General features: G+C 51.4%; 1 protein-coding gene across 1 annotated transcript; it reads left to right on the forward strand.

Moving 5' to 3' along the window:
• The first annotated feature begins 347 nt into the window (after positions 1-347).
• Positions 348-19,520, forward strand: LARP6 (La ribonucleoprotein 6, translational regulator). The gene is made up of 3 exons (XM_060260228.1): positions 348-768; positions 17,112-17,307; positions 17,930-19,520. Exons 1-3 carry the CDS (start codon positions 566-568, stop codon positions 18,995-18,997), a joined length of 1,467 nt encoding a protein of 488 aa, XP_060116211.1. The 5' UTR covers positions 348-565; the 3' UTR covers positions 18,998-19,520.
• The last annotated feature ends 716 nt before the right edge of the window (positions 19,521-20,236 follow it).

Consider the following 20,236-nt stretch of genomic DNA (forward strand, 5'->3'; position numbering starts at 1 on the left):
TCCCCAGTAGAACACGGCACTTGAGCCCGAAAGATTCTACAAACCCTAATGATGTTACCAACCTGAAATCTCTGTATGGCTTTGCTCACTGTGCCGGATTCCTCGTCGGACGCAGCGCGCTTAAGAGCACACGAAAGCTTCCGCTCTAAATAAAAATGGGTCGGTCTTAAAGGGGCCACTCGACTCCCGCTTTGTTCACCAATGACCCCAGGACCTCCTTTGGTTGTTGATTTCCTGCGGGTCGAGCCGGCCGCGTTCCCACGTGCAGCCGGGGCTCTTGCAGGCGGGCGGAGGAGGAGCTTTAAGCCCTCCCCTCCCCTCTTCTCTTGCGCGCCGGGCTTGGCTGGTTTGCTTCGGCGGCTGCAGCAGCTGCTCTCGGCGGGGGCGAGCCAGCTCAGCCCCCAGCAGCAGGAGGAGGAGGCGGGGGCGGCTGCGGAGGGAAGCGCCGCCCCGGCTCCGGCTGGCTCGGCTCTCTCTCTGCTGCAGCAGGAGGAGAAGGCGGCGGTGCGCCTTGGAGACTGCGGTGCCCCGGGCGCGCCTTGGAGACGCGCGTTGGCCCGGCGGCATGGAGGAGGTCGAGCTGGCGACGGGGGGAGGCCCCGGCGGCGGCCCCGTGGAGATCCGAGTGGCGGCGGCCGAGGAGGACGAGGAAGACCCGGAGGAGGAAGAGGAGGACGAGGCGCGCCGGCGGGGCCGCCTGTGCCTCAGCCCGTTAGGCGGCGGCAGCTGCAGCGAAGACGATTCCGGGCGAGGCTGCGGGAAATCCAGGTAGGGCGCAGGATTGGGACAGAACGCCTGCGTGAGCGTAGCGGACTCGCCGCCACTTACTTCCGAGGAGACCTAATGGGGAGGCTTGCCGCTGAGGCTCGCCTGGCCACTTGGGAATGAAAGGCTCTGGAATTCAGCCGGGCTTCCTTTAGAGCAGGAATAGCCGAATGGGGCTCTTTGACACGCATTGTGTGGCTCTCCAAGCCTCCACTGCCTCATCAGCTGGCCCGGAAAAGGCTTTTGTCTTTAAATCATTTCTCCAAGCCAGCCGGGGACTTGGAGAATGAATTTAAAGTTGCTCTCTTTCCACCTCTTCCTCCCTCCCCATCTGTTTTCCTTCCTTCCTTGGGTCTCTCAAACACTTGATGCTCGTGTCTTACGGCCCTCAAACATCTGACGTTTTTTGCTTCTGAGGAAGACCCAGATTGGTTTCTCTGCCAAAATGTCTTAAGAAGGCTTTCCTGAGAGTAAGCTCCAGTGAACAAACCTGAGTACGATCCTTGAATGGATCTGCTGAAGACTGTGCTTGGAGTCACTGAGGACTAGCATCTTGCATTTTATTGGGTAGACTGACTATAAATCAGGGGTGGCCAAACTGGCTCGGAAGCCACATGTGGCTCTTTCTCACATATAGTGTAGCTCTCAAAACCCCCACCACCCCATTGGCTGGCAGCTTGGAGAATGCGTTTAAAGTTGCTTTCTTTCCACCTCTCCCTCCCCTCAACTTATTTGCTGTCTTTCCACCTTCCTTCCTTCCTTCCATCATGCGGCTCTCAAGTATCTGACGTTCGTGTCTTGCGGCTCTCAAACATCTGATGTTTATTCTGTGTGGCTCTTTGTGTTAGGCAACTTTGGCCACCCCTGTTACAAACTGTTGTAAATTTTCATTGTACTTCTGCTCCCCTCCCTCTCAAACTGGCACCCCCTGCTCTGTCGCCGATTCTCTTGTAGCATAAATATTTACCAGAAAATTTCAGTGTGGGACTGGCCCTGGGTTCGAGTGCTCTCCTCAAACAAAAACATGCCTGTGGCCGTCTCCTCTGACGCTGCAGTCCTGAAAAGCGGCCTGTGGTTATTAAAATAACACAAGCGGCTTCGAGCTCCCGTTTCTTGGAAATGTAGGAGGGAAGAGACAGGCTTCAGTTTTTGCAGGAAAAGCAAGGAGACTTTTTGTGACGAAGAAGAGCAGATTTATACCCCGCCCTTCTTTCTGAATCAGAGACTGATCTGAATCTGAATCTCTGAATCTTCTCCCCCCACAACAGACACCCTGTGAGGTGGGTGGGGCTGAGAGAGCTCTCTCAGAAGCTGCCCTTTCAAGGACAACTCCTGCGATAGCTATGGCTAACCCAAGGCCATTCCAGCAGCTGGAAGTGGAGGAGTGGGGGGATCAAACCTGGTTCTCCCAGATAAGAGCCCGCACACTTAACTACTACACCAAACTGGCTCAGAAGTGGGTTATATTGGGGGAACTCAGTAGCGTGCACACAGACCGGTGCATACGTCCCTTGCTTCTCCTGCTCTTGGTTGCACGGATGAAAGGGACCAAGCGCTTGAAGAATACCCGTGCACCAAATATGTTTTCTTGCACCCAGTCCCTTGCGCCATAGCACTGAGATACTGGGGCATGCGCAGAGTGTAAGTGAAGGACAGGCAGCCTGACCTCCGAGGCTTTTTTTTTTGTAACAGGAACTCCTTTGCATATTAGGCCACACACCCCTGATGGAGCCAACCCTCCAAGAGCTTACAGGGCTCTTAGTACAGGGTCCAGGGATAGAATTCCAGCAGGGGCTCCTTTGCATATTAGGCCACACACCCCTGATGGAGCCAATCCTCCAAGAGCTTACAGGGCTCTTAATACAGGGTCCAGAGATAGAATTCTAGCAGGAACTCCTTTGCATATTAGGCCACACACCCCTGATGTAGCCAGTCCTCCAAGAGTTTATAGGGCTGTTAGCACAGGGCCTACTGTAAGCTCCAAGAGGACTGGCTACATCAGGGGGTGTGGCCTAATATGCAAAGGAGTTGCTGCTACAAAAAAAGCCCTGCCGACCTCTATCCTTTCTTCAAATAGCTTGGCCAAGTCTTGGCCTAATAGTGTTTGGCTGCCTGAGGTGGGAAACCTGGTACCAAGGAAATGCAGGCTCCAGTTCCCAACCTAGTGGGTGATAGGGAGCCGGTCGCAGTGCCAGCCTAACCTACAGGGTTGTTGTGAGGAATTAAAAGAGCAGAAGAGAACTGCATGCACCGCTCCGGACTCTTTAGCAGGAGGGAAGAGGAATGCGTTCAGAGAGCCGTAACCCTAAAGGGTATTGTTCCGTTTTGTTGGCGTTTGCTCAGAAGTCCTTTCTGATAGGTTGTGCTCGGCAGGGTCCAAACAAGGGGTCTGTTTGGCAATCGTTCTTCCCCCAGGCCTAGGAGAGGGGGGCTGTTGCACACTGGCTTCAGAGGCACCGGATGTGGTTTGGCGTTAGCCGTGGCTGAAAGATGGTGATGGTTTGGGAATGTGTGAATATGGAACTGCCCTGTACAAAGACAAGTAACTGTGAACGCCTTCACCTGCCAGTAGCTCCCCAGAATCTCTGCAGAGCTACTTTCTATGACGTTTATACTCAAGGTCAGTAATTGTCTGCTCAGACTGGCAGCAGCTCTCCCGGGTCTCATCTATTCCTGCTTGGTCCTTTTAGTTGGAGATGCCAAGGATTGAACCTGGGACCTTCGGCATGCCAAGCAGATGGTCTGCCCAGTGAGCCACAGCCTCTCCCCATCCAGTTCAGAATTGTAGACTGGCAGCAGCTCTCCCGGGTCCCATCCGTTCCTGCTTGGTCCTTTTAGTTGGAGATGCCAAGGATTGAACCCGGGACCTTCTGCATGCCAAGCAGATGCTCTGTCCAGTGAGCCACAGCCTCTCCCAATCCGGTTCAGAATTGTAGACTGGCAGCGGCTCTCCAGGATCTCAGGCAGGGGTCTTTCTCATCACCTCTTGCCTGGGCCTTTTTCAACTGGAGATGCCGGGGACTGAACCTGGGACGTTCTGTATGTCAACCCGATGCTCTGCCACGGAGACCTCTCTCCATCATCAGTTTGGCCAGGGATCCTGGAGAGGGTTTTTGTTTTGTTTTTTGTCATCTTCTGGGCATGGAGCAGTTGTCGCTGGGGGCGTGGGGCGGAAGGTATTTGTGAGTTTCCTGCATGGTGCAGGGGGTTGGACTAGATGACCCTGGAGATCCCTTCCAGCTCTATGATCTATGATTCTGTGGTCTCCAGGCAGAGGTCTTTCTCATCACCTCCTGCCCAGTTAACTGTATTTTTTTTAAACTGGGGGTGCTGGGGATTGAACCTGGGACCTTCTGCATGCCAAGCAGAGGCTCTGCCACTGAGCCACAGCCCTTCCCGTGATTTCAGTTTCAATGCTAGAGATATTTGCTTGGTGGCGCAGCGTTAAAGCTGCAGTCCTAAGCTCTGCTCACAACCTGAGTTCGATCCCTGGTGGAAGCTGGGTTTTCAGGTAGCCAGCTCGAGGTTGACTCAGCCTTCCATCCCTCCGAGGTCGGTCAAATGAGTCCCCCAGGGTAGATGTGGACCCCCCCCACTACCACAACTTAGTGTTATATTAGGTGGCTGGTAAGAGTCCCATGGCGCAGAGTGGTAAAGCTGCAGTACTGCAGTCGGAACCCTCTGCTCACGACCTGAGTTCGATCCCAGCGGAAGCTGGGTTCAGGTAGCCAGCTCAAGGTTGACTCAGTCTTCCATCCTTCCGAGGTCGGTCAAATGAGACCCCAGCTTGCTGGGGAGGAAGCGCAGATGACTGGGGAAGGCAATGGCAAACCACCCCGTGAAAAGTCTGCCGTGAAAATGTTGTGAAAGCAACGTCACCCCAGAGTCGGAAACGACTGGTGCTTGCACAGGGGACCTTTCCTTTCCTATCTACGCTGAAGGAGCCCCGTGGCGCAGAGTGGTAAAGCAGCAGTACTGCAGTATTGTGGTTTGAACTCTCTGCTCACAACCTGAGTTCGATTCTGGCGGAAGCTGGTTCAGGTAGCCGGCTCCCAAGTTGACTCAGCCTTCCATCCTTCCGAGGTTGGTCAAATGAGTCCTCAGCTTGCTGGGGGGAAAGTGCAGATGACTGGGGAAGGCAATGACAAACCACCCCATAAAAAGTCTGCCATGAAAATGTGAGAGCAACGTCACCCCAGAGTTGGAAACAACTGGTGCTTGCACAGGGGACCTTTCCTATCCCTTTTCCTCTCTTCCCTCCCCTTGCCCAACATCTTGCTTTCCTCCTGCTTTCTGTGGGAAGTTCCACCACCCTGTCTTGAAGAGGGTTAAGGAATATGCTGAAAGTTGGGGAGGGGGGGAGAGAGAGAGCGCAAGAGGATTCCCAAATCTGACAGGAAGCCTGGCGCAACTAGAGCCGGATGTTGCACCAAGCAGCCGCCCGTCTCCCTCCCCTCAAAGAGGGCTCTGGGATGCTCCGGCTGGCAGAGTGCCTGGGAGGCGAGGTTTCTCCGGGCGGGGCAGGGTTGGAGGGATGGAAGGGGAGATCTCCTGCTGATCTGGCACTTAGCTGGGGGGGGAGGGTGGAGCCAGCAGGGGGAGGGAAATGAGCCAGAGAAGGTGGTCTCCGTCTGCACATGAAGCTGTCTAATACTGGATCAGACTATTGGTCCATCAAAGACAGTCTTGTCTACTCAGAAAAGCAGCCGCTCCCCAGGGTCTCTGGCAGAGGTCTTTCCCATCGCCTCCTGCCTGGTCCTTTTAACTGGAGATTACGGGGATTGAACCTGGGACCTTCCGCATGTAAAGCAGGGAGCTCTGCCTTTGAGCCGTGGCCCCTCCCCTCTAATACATGAACACATGAAACTGCCTGATATTGAATCAGACGCTCAACTCATCAGGGTCAGTATTGCCTGCTCAGACTGGCAGCCGCTCTCCAGGGTCTCGGGCAGAGAGGTGTGGGTGCAGGGTTAAACACCCTTAAAAAGGTCAAGGTAGTCCCCTGTGCAAGCACCAGTCGTTTCAGACTCTGGGGTGACGTTGCTTTCACAGTGTTTTCACGGCAGACTTTTTACGGGGTGGTTTGCCTTTGCCTTCCCCAGTCGTCTGCACTTTTGCCCCAGCAAGCTGGGGACTCCTTTGACCGACCTCGGAAGGATGGAAGGCTGAGTTGACCTGGAGCTGGCTATCTGAACCAGCTTCCGCCGGGATCGAACTCAGGTCGTGAGCAGAGGGCTCCGACTGCAGTACTGCAGCTTGACCACTCTGTGCCACGGGCTCTTACCAGCAACCGAACATAACACTGAGTTGTGGTAGTCCGGGGGGATCGCGTCTACCCTGCTGCTGTCAGTACGCCGTGCCGCAACCCAACAAAATATGTGACTGGATGCCTGTTTCCATGTGCCTCCCCAATTTTGCCCAGAGAAGTGTTGTACAGGCCCTGGGCAGAAACGATGGCTTGTGAGGGAAAGGCTGTATAGTAGAGCCCCTGCTTTGCGTGCAGAAGGTCCCAGGTTCAAGAGCCAGCATCTCCAGGTCAAAGGAACAGGTAAGAGATCTGAGAGCCTAAACAGCAGCCACTGCCTATTGGGAGTAGTCAGTACTGACCTTAAAGAAGAAGAAGAAGAATTGCAGATTTATACCCGGCCCTTCTCTCTGAATCAGAGACTCTGAGCGGCTTACAATTTCCTATATCTTCTCCCCCCACAACAGACACCCTGTGAGGTGGGTGGGGCTGAGAGAGCTCTGAAGAAGACTGCAGATTTATACCCCGCCCTTTTCTCTGAATCAGAGACTCTGAGCGGCTTACAATTTCCTGTATCTTCTCCCTCCACAACAGACACCCTGTGAGGTGGGTGGGGCTGAGAGACCTCTGAAGAAGAAGACTGCAGATTTATACCCCGCCCTTCTCTCTGAATCAGAGACTCTGAGCGGCTTACAATTTCCTGTATCTTCTCCCTCCACAACAGACACCCTGTGAGGTGGGTGGGGCTGAGAGACCTCTGAAGAAGAAGACTGCAGATTTATACCCCGCCCTTCTCTCTGAATCAGAGACTCAGAGCGGCTCACAATCTCCTATATCTTCTCCCCCCACAACAGACACCCTGTGAGGCGGGTGGGGCTGAGAGGGCTCTCACAGCAGCTGCCCTTACAAGGACAACCTATGGCTGACCCAAGGCCATTCCAGCAGCTACAAGTGGAGGAGTGGGGAATCAAACCCGGTTCTCCCAGATAAGAGTCCGTGCACTTAACCACTACAACAGACTGGCTCTCCAGGACCAGTGGTCTTCACATGCAGAAGGTCCCAGATTCAATCCCCGGCATCTTCTGCTAAAAGGCACAGATTGGATGTGATGTGTAAGAAGAAGAAAAAGATGATGATGATATTGGATTTATATCCCACCCTATTCTCTGAATTTCAGAGTCTCGGAGCAGCTCACAATCTCTTTTACTTTCCCCCGCCCCCCATAACAGACACCCTGTGAGGTAGGTGGGGCTGAGTGAGCTCTTACAGCAGCTGTCCTTTTACGTTAATCACCCTTTGGGTGAAGAAATACTTCCTTTTATCCGTCAGGTTAAAACGGATAAAAGGAAGTACTTCTTCACCCAAAGGGTGATTAACATGTGGAATTCACTGCTACAGGAGGTGATGGCAGCTACAAGCACAGCCAGCTTCAAGAGGGGGTTAGATAAAAATATGGAGCAGAGGTCCATCAGTGGCTATTAGCCACAGTGTGTGGGGGGGGGTGTGTATATATATATATATATATATATATATAATTTTTTTGGCCACTGTGTGACACAGAGTGTTGGATGGCCCATTGGCCTGATCCAACATGGCTTCTCTTATGTTCTTATGTCCTTTAAGGACAACTCCTGCCAGAGCTATGGCTGACCCAAGGCCATTCCAGCAGGTGCAAGTGGAGGAGTGGGGAATCAAACCCGGTTCTCCCCGATAAGTGTCTGCGCTCTTAACCACTACACCAAACGCTCTCTCTGACTGAGACCGTGGAGCTGCCTGTCTGAGTAGGCAAAACTGACGGTTATGGACCAGGCGTCTGTCTCACGAGCAACCTCTCAGTAACTCAGCTGTGACTCCCAAAACACGAGCAACCTCTCAGTAACTCAGCTGTGACTCCCAAAACAGAATCCGCATATTTGACTTTTCCTGAGCCGTTGTTAACTTCCAGATGAGCATGAAAACCGAGCTAAGTTACCAACACCCTACTGTGATGTCCTCTTTAGAGCACCTTTGATCTCCAGGCCATAGTGTTGGAAAGTCTGACTCAGTGGAGAGTTTCAGGGGTGATAAGGTGATTATAGCATAGTCTTAAGAGTCCTCAAACGCATGCACCCTGCCGATCTTTCCTCATTTGGCACGCAGGGCAAAAATAGAGGCTGTCAGCGTGTTAAAACGTGAGGTCAGATATCCCCATAGCTTCTCCTCCCCAGGGAGCATCTTTGTGTCCACGGAAAGCCATGGAACATGTCCTCTTGACTTCTGTCGCGCCTCTTGAAAGGATTTGTTTTGCGTGTGACATACATAGAAACAGAACTGACTTGGCCTCAAGCTAACTGAGTGATGCTGGAAAGTTAGACGGTGCCAACTTGCTCTCCGTTCTAATCCCTCCGCAAAGCTCTCTTTTCAGGCACAGGTTTCACACACACACACACACACACACACACCGGCAGTGTGGTGTAGTGGTTAGCGAGACCCAGGTTCGAATCCCCACTCTGCCTTGGAAGCTTGATGGGTGACTAACGGACCAGTCGTGCGCTCCTTCGGCCAAAGCTACCTCACAGGGTCGTTAGGAGGCTAAAGGGGAGGTGGGGGGAAATGAAGTTGCAAGCCATGTTAGTCCATTGCTGCAAAATAGTAAAGAGTCCGGTAGCACCTTTTAAGACTAAAAAATTTTTTGTCGTAGCATAAGCTTTCGAGAAACACAGCTCTCTTCGTCAGAGGCAAAGCTGCCAGCTTTGGGTCTCCACTGGACAACGAATCAGGGTAGAAAGAAAACAAGGTCCGTGTGAACCAAAGTGAAAGAAACTAGACTCGTTCCCGCTTCCCTTCCACTCTCTTTTTTTGCGTGGGTTGTGCACAAAAGAAAAGCAGGAAGCAGGTAACTGTTGCTTTCTGGGTTTTTATGTTCTGATTTAAAGGAGATTAGACAGATTCACGGAGGATAGATCGACCAGCCAATGTACCTAAAGAGGAACCTCCACATTCAGAGGCAATCAGCATCTGAATCCCAGAGCCAGGAGGAAGCATCAGGGGAAGGCCTCGGCCTCTCTGCCCTGTCGTTAGCCTTCTTGAGGAATTGGTAGGCCACTGTGTGAGACAGGATGCTGAACTAGATGGATTGTTGGTCTGATCCAGCAGGGCGCTTCTGATGTTCTCATCAGAGGAAGGCCTCGGCCTCTCTGTCCTGTTGCTGACCATCCAGAAGAACTGGTTGGCCAGTACACGAGGCAGGATGCTGGACTAGGTGGACCACTGGGCTGATCCAGCAGGGCTCTTCTGATGTTCTTATGAAGGCCTCAGACTCCATGTCCTGTTGTTGGCAGGGAATTGGCTGGCCACTGTGTGAGACAGGATGCTGGACTAGATGGACCCTCACTGGTCTGATCCAGCGGGGCTCTTTGGATGTTCTTCTGAAGGCCTCAGCCTCTCTGCCCTGTTGTTGGCCCTCCAGAGGAACTGGCTGGCCACTGTGTGAGGCAGGAGGCTGGACTAGATGGACCCTCACTGGTCTGTTCTAGCAGGGCTCTTCTGGTGTTCTTATGAAGGCCTCGGCCTCTGTGCCCTGTTGTTGGCCCTCCAGAGGAACTGGTTTGCCATCTTCTCAGGAGGTGGTGGGCTCCCCTCCTTTGGAGGTTTTTAAACAGAGGCTAGACGGTTATTTGACAGCAATGCTGATTCTGTAAACTTAATGGGAGGTATTTGTGAGTTTCCTGCATTGTGCAGGGGGTTGAACTAGATGACCTTGGAGATCCCTTCCAACTTTATGAACCACTAGTTTGATCCAGCAGGACTCTTCTGATGTTCTTGTGAAGGCCTTGGTCTCTATGCCCTGTTGTTGGGCCTCCAGAGGAACTGGCTGGCCTCTGTGTGAGACATGAGGCTGGACTAGATGGACCCTCACTGGTCTGATCCAGCAGGGCTCTTCTGATATTCTTCTCAGGGGAAAGCCTCCGCCTCTCTGCCCTGCTGTTGGCCCTCCAGAGGAACTGGTTGGCCTCTGTGTGAGACAGGAGGCTGGACTAGATGGACCCTCACTGGTCTGATCCAGCAGGGCTCTTCTGATGTTCTTCTTAGGGGACGGCCTCAGCCTCTCTGCCCTGCTGTTGGCCCTCCAGAGGAACTGGTTGGCCTCTGTGTGAGACAGGAGGCTGGACTAGATGGACCCTCACTGGTCTGATCCAGCAGGACTCTTCTGATGTTCTTGTGAAGGCCTTGGTCTTTATGCCCTGTTGTTGGACCTCCAGAGGAACTGGCTGGCATCTATGGAGACCCAGGCCCTACCTGAGCTACTGCCATTTTGTAGGCAGGCTTTTGACTGAGGCAGCAGGCCTCCTGTTCCACTAACTATTCCATCAGTCAGCCTCCCTTGTTGTGACAACATGCTTTATAGCCGGGGTGGCCAACGGTAGCTCTCCAGATGTTTTTTGCCTACAACTCCCATCAGCCCCCGCCATTGGCCATGCTGGCTGGGGCTGATAGGAGTTGTAGGCAAAAAGCATCTGGAGAGCTACCATTGGCCACCCCTGCTTTATAGCCTTGTTGAGGTGCTGAATCTCATCTTAACACCGTCACTTCTTCTTGGGCCAAAAACTGTACTCCATGAAACGTGCCCTTTCCGCCGTTGATGCACCTTATTTAGTTTTATCGTTCTGTTGCTTTGGCTTCATTGTATTGTTTTGAATTTGATTTGTCGGTTTTAATGGTTTAACTTCTGTTGTGATCCGTCCTGAGCCCGTCACGGGAAAGAGCGGGATATAAATTTACTAAATAAATAAGTGCGTGAGACAGGAGGCTGGACTAGATGGGCCCTCACTGGTCTGATCCATCAGGGCTCTTCTGATGTTCTTATGAAGGCCTCAGCTTCTGTGCCCTGTTGTAGGCCCTCCAGAGGAACTGGTTGGCCAATGTATGAGACAGGATGATGGACTAGATGGACCCTCACTGGTCTGACCCAGCAGGGCTCTTCTGATGTTCTTATGAAGGCCTCAGCCTCTTTGCCCTGCTGATGCCCCTCCAGAGGGACTGGCTGGCCACTGAGTGAGACAGGATGCTGGACTAGATGAACCCTCACTGGTCTGATCCAGCAGGGCTCTTCTGATGTTCTTATGAAGGCCCTGTTGCTAGACCTCCAGAGGAACTGGTTGGCCACTGTGTGAGACGGGATGCTGGACTAAATGGACCCTCACTGGTCTGATCCAGCGGGGCTCTTCGGATGTTCTTATGAAGGCCCCTCTGCCCTGTTGCTGGCCCTCCAGAGGAAGTGGCTGACCACTGTATGAGACAGGATGGAGGACTAGATAGACCCTCACTGGTCTGATCCAGCAGGGCTCTTTTGATGCTCTTAGGAGAGCCTCAGCCTCTCTGCCCTGTTGTTTGCCCTCCCGAAAGAACTGGTTGACCACTGGGTGATACAAGATGCTGGACCAGATGAACCGCCGTTGGACTCTTGTTATGTTCCTGTGCGTGGGCAGTCCAACCTTTCCCAAGTCAGCAATAATATAAACAGTGATCCAACCTATCATCCCAACCAATGAGTTGAAGGACACAGCTTCAAAAGCCTGGTGTCTGGAAGGGGTTCTATAGCTAACCCTCTTATTCTTTTAGCTAATGCAGGCATTCCCTAAGCCAGGGGTGTCGAACTCATTTCTTATGGGGGCTGGATCTGACATAAATGAGACCTTGTTGGGCCGGACCATGTAGGGTCGGGCTGGGCCATGTAGGGTCAGGCTGGGCCATGTGTGTACCTATTTAAGATTAGGTAGCAGGGATATAAACTTTATAAAGGACACAGACAAACACATTTAAATATTTTTGTTAAAAAAACCCCCTTAAAACATGCTTTGAAAGTTAGCACTTGTTGATTTTAAAAGTGCTTTCTTTGTATTTCTTCCATGGGATCCAGGGAACTGGGCAAAGGAAGCTCTGGCTCTTTCCTTCCTTCCCCGGGGAGAGAGGCTTGGCTCAGTAGCTCTGCTGTGCGATTGAGAGAGCCTGGCAAAGCAAGCTATCACTCCCCCGCTTCCTCCCCAAGGGAGAAGCCTCGGCCAATGGAGAAAATAAGAGGTTTTGCTCTGTAGCTCCTGTGCGATTGAGCACGCCTTGCAAAGCGAGCTGTGATGCAGAAGAGAGGGAGAAGGAAGCAGATGACCGCCAGTTGCTCAGGGGCCTGATACGAGCTTTCCAGGGGCCCGATTTGGCCCCCGGGCTGCATGTTTGACACCCCTGCCTTAAGCCACCGTCCGTATTTCAGGGGAGTATCAGCTGGGAAGAGAGGGAGCAGCTTTCGATAGCGCCCCGCCTACCCTTCTTCAAGGGATATCCGCATGTGCCGGAGCGCTCAGAAAAGAGAGCTATGGACCAATTTGCTTGGAGAGCCAAAGGACTCCATGGGTTGCTCTTTCTGCCTGCCGGCTCCCGGCTTTCTAAGATGAGTCACCGGCGGATGAGTCACAGCCGAACAGGGTTGTTTTCCCGGCTGTGCTTTATTTCCAGCAGGCCTTCGAATAATGCCATGAAAGCTTCAGCGCAAATTGGTAGCATCTGCGAAGTCACTGCCGTGTCTTTCTTCCCTCCCCCCCACCCCTCCCCTCTTGGAGACTGTCAACAGGCAGTCGTCACATGACGACGTTTCGGAGAAGGAAGCTGTCTGTTGAGTTTGGGGGGAATTGGAGCAGGGATTTGTTGTGGCGCTGATGCTTTGGGACCCTTCCACCGGGACGTTGTGAAATCAGGGAAGCGTCCTGCCACGGCAGGAGCTGGGCGGAGGGGCAAGGGGGGGTGTTGGTTTGCTGAATTCCAAACTCCTGCTAGCCAGCAAGTTGTTTATGACACATTCAAGTAGGCAGCCGTGTCGGCCTGAAGCAGCAAAACCAGGCCTCGTTTTGGGTGGAGCTCTCGAACCTCTAAATCAGGGGTGTCAAACACGCGGCCTGGGGGCCGAATTAGGCCCCCGGAGGGCTCCTATCAGGCCCCCGAGCAACTGCCTGTCATCTGCTTCCTTCTCGCTTTCTCTTGCATCTCAACTTGCTTTCCAAGGCTTGCTGAATTGCACAGGAGTTACAGGGCAAAACCTCAATTTTCTCCATTGGTTGAGGCTCCTTCCCCTCCTGGTCGCCTGGGGAGGGAGGGAAAGAGCCAGAGCTTCCTTTGACCAGTTCCCAGGATCCCATGGGAGAGATACAAAGGAAGCACCTTTAAGACCAACGAGTGCGAAATGTTTTAAGCATGTTTTATTTTAAGTTTTTTTTAAAAAAAATTCTTAATTGTGTTTATCTGTGTCCTTTAAAAAGTTTATATCTCCGCTACCTAATCTTAAATAGGTACACACATGGCCTGGCCCAACAAGGTCTCATTTATGTCAGATCCAGCCCTCATAACAAATAAGTTTGACACCCCTGCTAAATTTTATTGTGTTCTTTCTTTCTCCCGCCCAAAAAAACTATTTGCTTCTGGGCTCCTTTGTTCAAACCCCCTGTGAGAATTTTGCTGAACTCTTAAGATTTGACAAACTTTCTAATATCTCCCCTCCCCCCCCCCAAAAAAAATGGGGAAGTGACCAAAACCTATCAAGCAGACAGGTGGAGAGCCAGTTTGGTGTAGTGGTTAAGTGTGCGGACTCTTATCTGGGAGAACTGGGTTTGATTCCCCACTTCTCCACTTGCACCTGCTGGAATGGCCTTGGGTCAGCCATAGCTCTGGCAGAAGTTGTCCTTGAAAGGGCAGCTGCTGTGAGAGCCCTCTCAGCCCCACCCACCTCACAGGGTGTCTGTTTTGGGGGAGGAAGATAAAGGAGATTGTGAGCCGCTCTGAGACTCTTCAGAGTGGAGGGCGGGATATAAATCCAATATCTTACTCTACCTCACAGGGTGTCTGTTGTGGGGGAGGGAGGGAAAGGAGATTGTGAGCCGCTCTGAGACTCTTCAGAGTGGAGGGCGGGATATAAATCCAATATCTTCTTCATCTTCTTCTTCATCATGCCCCTGGGGCCACGTAGGAGAAAGTAATTTTAAAAGTATGATGGGAGTCAGGTTTGATGATGACCATTCTAATTCAAGAAGCCTTTTAAGGTAGATGCTGAGCTGATATAGTTTAGTCCGCCTTCCTGTGATGTCGGAGGGGTGTGGCATATGCCAATGAGTTTTGCCAATGAGCTCCAGCACCTCTTTTTTTTCTATGAAATGACCCCTGAGCAGAACGAAGTCAGAGTCTGGGGGGGCAACTTGAAGGCCAACCAAGTTTTATTCTGGGTATAAGCTTTTGTGTGCGGCAAGATTTGCCTAGTGCTGGATGAAAACCTGTGGAGGCCCCTAGCCAGTCAAAATCTTGGGGGGGGGGGGGGGGGCTTGCAAATTATCTCTGAGCCAGAGCGCCTGTCCCACCGCCTGCAGCCCACCCACCCCCCCACCCCGCAACCTGCAGGCAGCTTCTCCAAAGCCCCTTTGACAAAACTGCGGGGGAGAGGCAGAGAGAGGCAAACTTGGCAATGATGCCAGCAGCAGCCGCACCAGGCAAGTCAGGCAAAGAGTGACTCAGTGGCCAGCTGTGTTTGCAGGCTGGGAGGGCTGCAAGCGGGGGGGGAGCTGCCCGGGGCCCCTAAAGGTGTGGTGGCCCATAGGCCGGTGCCTCCTTGGCCTAATTGTTAATCCAGCCCTGGATTTGCCTTATAAGAATTTAAGGATATAAGAGAAGCCATGTTGGATCAGGCCAATGGTCCATCCACTCCAACACTCTGAGTCACACAGTGGCCAAAAAACCCAAGTGCCATCAGGAGGTCCACCAGTGGGGCCAGGACACTAGAAGCCCTCCCACTGTGCCCCCCCCCCCAAGTACCAAGAATACAGAGCATCATTTGCCCCAGACAGAAGAACATAAGAGAAGCCATGTTGGATCAAGCCAGTGGCCCATCCAGTCCAACACACTGTGCCACACAGTGGCCAAAACCCAGGGGCCAGAGCTCCAGAAGCCCCCCCCCCACTGTTGTCCCCCCAAGCACCAAGAAGACAGAGCATTACTGCCCCAGACAGAAGAGCATAAGAGAAGCCATGCTGGATCAGGCCAATGGCCCATCCAGTCCAACACTCTGTCACACAGTGGCCAATATATGTGTGTATATATACAAATATACACACACACACACACACATACACATACTGTGGCTAATAGCCACTGATGGACCTCTGCTCCATATGTTTATCCAGTCCCCTCTTGAAGCTGGCTATGCTTGTAGCCACCGCCGCCTCCTGTGGCAGTGAATTCCACATGTTAATGCCGGGGTGGGGGAGGGGGCCAGTTTGCTCTTTCTGCAGCACTTTCAGGGCTGCGTTTGCCTCTCCGTCTGCGTCTCTCAGTGCGAAGTGGGTGTCGCCTGATGGCTTTGGCACATACAGCGATTTGCTAGAGCGGATTACTCATTTCTCTCTGCCGTGACGGGGGATCCTTTTTGGAGACGGGAGGTCGTGCTGTGCTGCTCCGGCTGCTGTTTTCCGTAGGTTCCAGGAAGGTGGGAACCGTGCCTTGACGATCACACGCAGCCGTGCTGCAGTAAGCGCCGTCTTCTGATATAAACGGCGTCGCTTAGCTACAAGGCTCGATTGGGTTTGGCGTCGAGCAGCGGGAGTCACGCTCAGCGTTCAGAGTTTTGCCATGGAAACGAGCGCAACGAACGCGTGCAGAGTGCGTCTGCCTTCCTGTGCCACTCACCTGCGCTTACCTGTGGGGTTCTGGGGAGCTTGTGGGTTGCTCGATGCCTTATTGGGAGGTATCTCTTCTTTCTTTCTTTTTTGTTTTTTTTTTTGTGTGTGTGCAAGCACCTGCACCTGGATAGGGTTGCCAAGTCCAATTCAAGAAATATCTGGGGACTTTGGGGGTGGAGCCAGGAGACATTGGGGTGGAGCCAGGAGCAAGGGTGTGACAAGCATCATTGAACTCCAAAGGGAGTTCTGGCTATCACATTTCAAGGAACCACACACCTTTTAAATGCAACATTCAATCAATCAATCAATCAATCAACATTTTGTTTATATCCCGCCCTCCCCGCCGAAGCAGGCTCAGGGAGGCTAACAACATCAAATACAATAGGTTATACAATAAATATGTAAAATCAATATTTGGCTTTAAAACAGTCTAATTTAAAATTTAAAATTAACATTCTGGTGCCATTTCAATAAACATGATGGCGAAAATCACTTAGGCGAGTCCCTCTGTCATTTAATCGGCGAAGGCCATCCCAAAAAGGATGGTCTTGCAGGCTCTGCGGAACTGTTTAAGGTTCCGCAGGGCCCTCACTTCTTCCGGGAGCTGGTTCCATAGGTGTGGAGCTACGATAGAGAAGGCCCGCATACGAGTTCTCTGCAGTTTTGCCTCCTTCGGCCCGGGGATGGTCAGTTGGTTTTTCCCTGCTGACCTCAGTGCTCTCTGGGGTTCATATGGGGAAAGACGGTCCCTCAGGTAGGCAGGTTCTTGACCTTCCCTCCATTGGAAATAATGAAGGATAGGGCCACTTTTTTGGGGGGGGGGGTTCATAGAATTGGACCCCCTGCCCTGGTCCAATATTTTTGAAACTTTTGGGGGGGGGGGGTTGAGGAGAGGCACTAGATGCTGTGCTGAAAATTTGGTGCCTCTAATTCAAAAAACAGCCCCCCCCCCCCGGACCCACGGATCAATTCTCCATTATACCCCAAATTACATAGTAGCTCTCTTCCTTCTATTGTCTGAGGCTCTTCCCCCTCCTGGTCCCCCTGGGGAAGGAAGGAAAGAGCCAGAGCTTCCTTTGCCCAGTTCCCTGGATTGCATGGGAGAAATACAAAGAAAGCACTTTTAAGACCAATGAGTGCTGATGTTTTAGGCATATTTTATTTAAAACAAAATCTTTAATTGTGCTTGTCTGTGTCCTTTCTATCTCTGCTATCTGGCATTATATTTTATGACACAAATGGCACGGCCCCAAAAGGTCCCATTTATGTCAGATTTGGCCCTCGTAACAAATGATGTGAATAAATAGACAGCGACTAAATAGACAGTGCTTCCATGCATGAAGAAAAAATGGCTGGAAGGCTGATCCAAGAGCTCCTGTGGATTCAGTTCCCTTTCTTTTGATTCGTTCCAGCGGTGGTGAAAATGACGGAGATGACTTTGGCCACAGCTGGACGGCTCCCGACCAAGACCTGATCTTGAAGCTGGTGGCCCAGATCGAGTATTACTTCTCGGATGAAAACCTCGAGAAAGACGCCTTCCTTCTAAAGCACGTCCGGAGGAACAAGATGGGCTACGTCAGCATAAAGCTCCTGACATCGTTCAAAAAGGTTAGCTTGGCTTTGAGTAGATCTTAGAGTCCATATTTGCACAGAGCTCCACATTGTTGCCTACTGATTTGTTTTTATTTAGGGCAGGGGTGTCAAACATACGGCCCAGGGGCTGTCATCTGCTTCCTTCTCCCTCTCGTGGTGTCATGCTTAGAGCATCAGACTAGGATCTTGGAGAACCAGTTTTGAATCCCCACTCAACATGGGAGAGAGCCAGTGGTTAAGAGCAGTAGACTCAAAAATCTAAAGAACCGGGCTAGATTCCCCAGTCCTCCTCCACTTGAAGAAGGAGAAAAAGAAGACTGTAGATTTATACCCCGCCCTTCTCTCTGAATCAGAGACTCAGAGCGGCTCACAATCTCCTATGTCTTCTCCCCCCACAACAGACACCCTGTGAGGTGGGTGGGGTTGAGAAAGCTCTCCCAGAAGCTGCCCTTTCAAGGACAACTCCTACGAGAGCTCTGGCTGACTCAAGGCCATTCCAGCAGCTGCAAGTGGAGGAGTGGGGAATCAAACCCGGTTCTCCCAGATAAGAGTCCGCACACTTCACCACTACACCAAACTTAGTAAGGTTAATAAAATTAAATTTCTGCTGTTCTGAAAATGTCGCTGTTCCTTCTAGGTAAAGCACCTGACACGTGACTGGAGGACGACAGCGTATGCCCTGAAATTTTCGGAGGTCCTCGAGCTGAACGAAGACAACAGGAAAGTTCGAAGGAACACTCCCGTTCCAGAGTTTCCCAGCGAGAATCTCCCGAGCAAGATGTTGCTCATCTATGACATCCACCTGGCATCTGATCTTCATCCAGAGGCTGAAAAGCAGGCAAACGGATGTGTGCAGGAGAAGATGATGGAGAATCTTCTTAAAGCTTTTGTCCGATTCGGGGTTATCTCCTCGGTTCGCATTCTCAAACCCGGTCGGGATCTTCCGCCCGATATCAAGAGGTTCAGCAGCCGATACAGCCAAGTTGGGACAAAGGAATGTGCCATCGTGGAGTTCGAAGAGGTAGACGCCGCCATAAAAGCGCACGAGTCGATGTGCATTGTGGACAATGAAACCAACATGAAGGTTGTCCTCATTGGGATGAAGCCACCCAAGAAGAAAGTCCTGAAAGACAAGACTCGTGAGGAAGACCCTGGCAAGTGTCTCACCAAAACACGATCAATGAACAAGCGAGTGGAAGAACTTCAGTACGTCGGTGATGAATCTTCAGCCAACAGCTCCTCCGAGCCGGAGAGCGATCCGACATCGCCCATGTCGGGCCGCCGAAACAGTGCCTCGAATAAGCTGAGCCCCTCCTCGTACCAGAACAATCACCTCAGCCCAAATGTCTCACCAAGGTCCAGTCCTTGGAACAGCCCTTCTTCGTTGCGCAAAGTTCCCAGGATGTCCCCGCTGGCTGAAGACAGCCGGTTGAGCCTCAGCACCAGTCCCGAAATGCCAAGGAGGTGCGCCGATTATTCGTCAGACAGCAGCATCACCCCATCTAGTAGTCCATGGGTCCAAAGGCGCCGGCAAGCTCAGACGCTGACCCAAGAGAAAAGTCCCGTTGGTAGCCCTGTGCTGAGTTCCAAAATACAGAACGCAGGCGGGTTACCAGTTGGGGTCTTGCGTTTACCGCGAGGCCCAGATGGTACAAAGGGGTTCCACAATGGGCACGAGAGGAGTAAGCCCACCAAGAACGAATAGGTCTCGTGCAACACTTTTTAAAGAATTGCCATTTGGTAGATTGTTCCATGGTTGAACGTATTCAATGACTTGACCAAGGCAGTATTTCATTTTTTAAAAGAACTTTTTGTATCCATTAGGCTTTCTAATGTTTGTATTTGCCCATAATCAACCTTCTTTTTGTATTTTGGGGGTTTTTTTTACATTTTCCTTTAACGCAAGATGCATTTTTCTTTTTTTCTTGTCTTTTTATGTCAGGTAGACCAAACCATTTTCGGGAAAGCTCCTGTAGCAAAACACAAATAATTTTGTTGATGTATTACTCAGACTTGTATCTGTTGACCAAGCTGTATGTTGGAGTCCCTTTTGTTCATTTGTTTTCGTTACGTATTGGAAGGAATTCTGGAGTTCTGGAAGTTTCCTAGTGTCTTGCCTCTTGTTCCAAAGACTCTTCCTAGCATACGGTACAGCCAAAAAATATGGGGATTTTTTTTTTGGGGGGGGGGGAGGGTACTATGTGAATAAATACCGCAAAGATTTAAAACAGTCTCTGGTCACTGGTGCTTCATATTGTCCTGATGAGAATTAGATGGTGGGATATCAGTTTTTTGAGTTCTGTAGACTGAGTTTTTAAATTCTGTACAATTTCCATACATTTAAGGAACTTCTTCTACAATTATCTCTACTGAGGGAACTGTAAACATTTGTCCCAGAATCCTTTAATATGGCAGTGGATTGTAGGTAGAGCAACCTGGTGCCCCCTGACCTTTTCCTGGTACCCACCAACTTTTTTTAGAAAGTCGAGCTCTTTCCCACTGGGCTTCTGATTGGCTGTGCAGATGAAAATAATATGGTTTCAGTCATCACAAGGTGTTGGTTTTATTCTGTCGAACCTCTTTCTCTGTATAATTTTAAAATCATCCCTTTGGTTAAGTGTGCGGACTCTTACCTGGGAGAATCGGGTTTGATTCCCCACTCCTCCACTTGCAGCTGCTGGAATGGCCTTGGGTCAGCCATAGCTCTCATAGAAGATGTCCTTGAAAGGGCAGTTTCTGTCAGAGCTCTCTCAGACCCACCCATCTCACAGGGTGTCTGTTGTGAGGGGGGAAGATAAAGGAGATCGTGAACCACTCTGAGCTTCGGAGTGGAGGGCGGGATATAAATTCAATATCTTCTTCTTAAATATGGATACTTGGGTGAAATTTGCATATCCTTCAGTATTTGTTCCCACTTAAGATACAAAGGAAGTATGAATACGTA

This window comes from Heteronotia binoei, chromosome 19 (assembly GCF_032191835.1).
Source record: "Heteronotia binoei isolate CCM8104 ecotype False Entrance Well chromosome 19, APGP_CSIRO_Hbin_v1, whole genome shotgun sequence".
In the NCBI taxonomy this organism is placed as follows: Eukaryota; Metazoa; Chordata; class Lepidosauria; order Squamata; family Gekkonidae; genus Heteronotia; species Heteronotia binoei.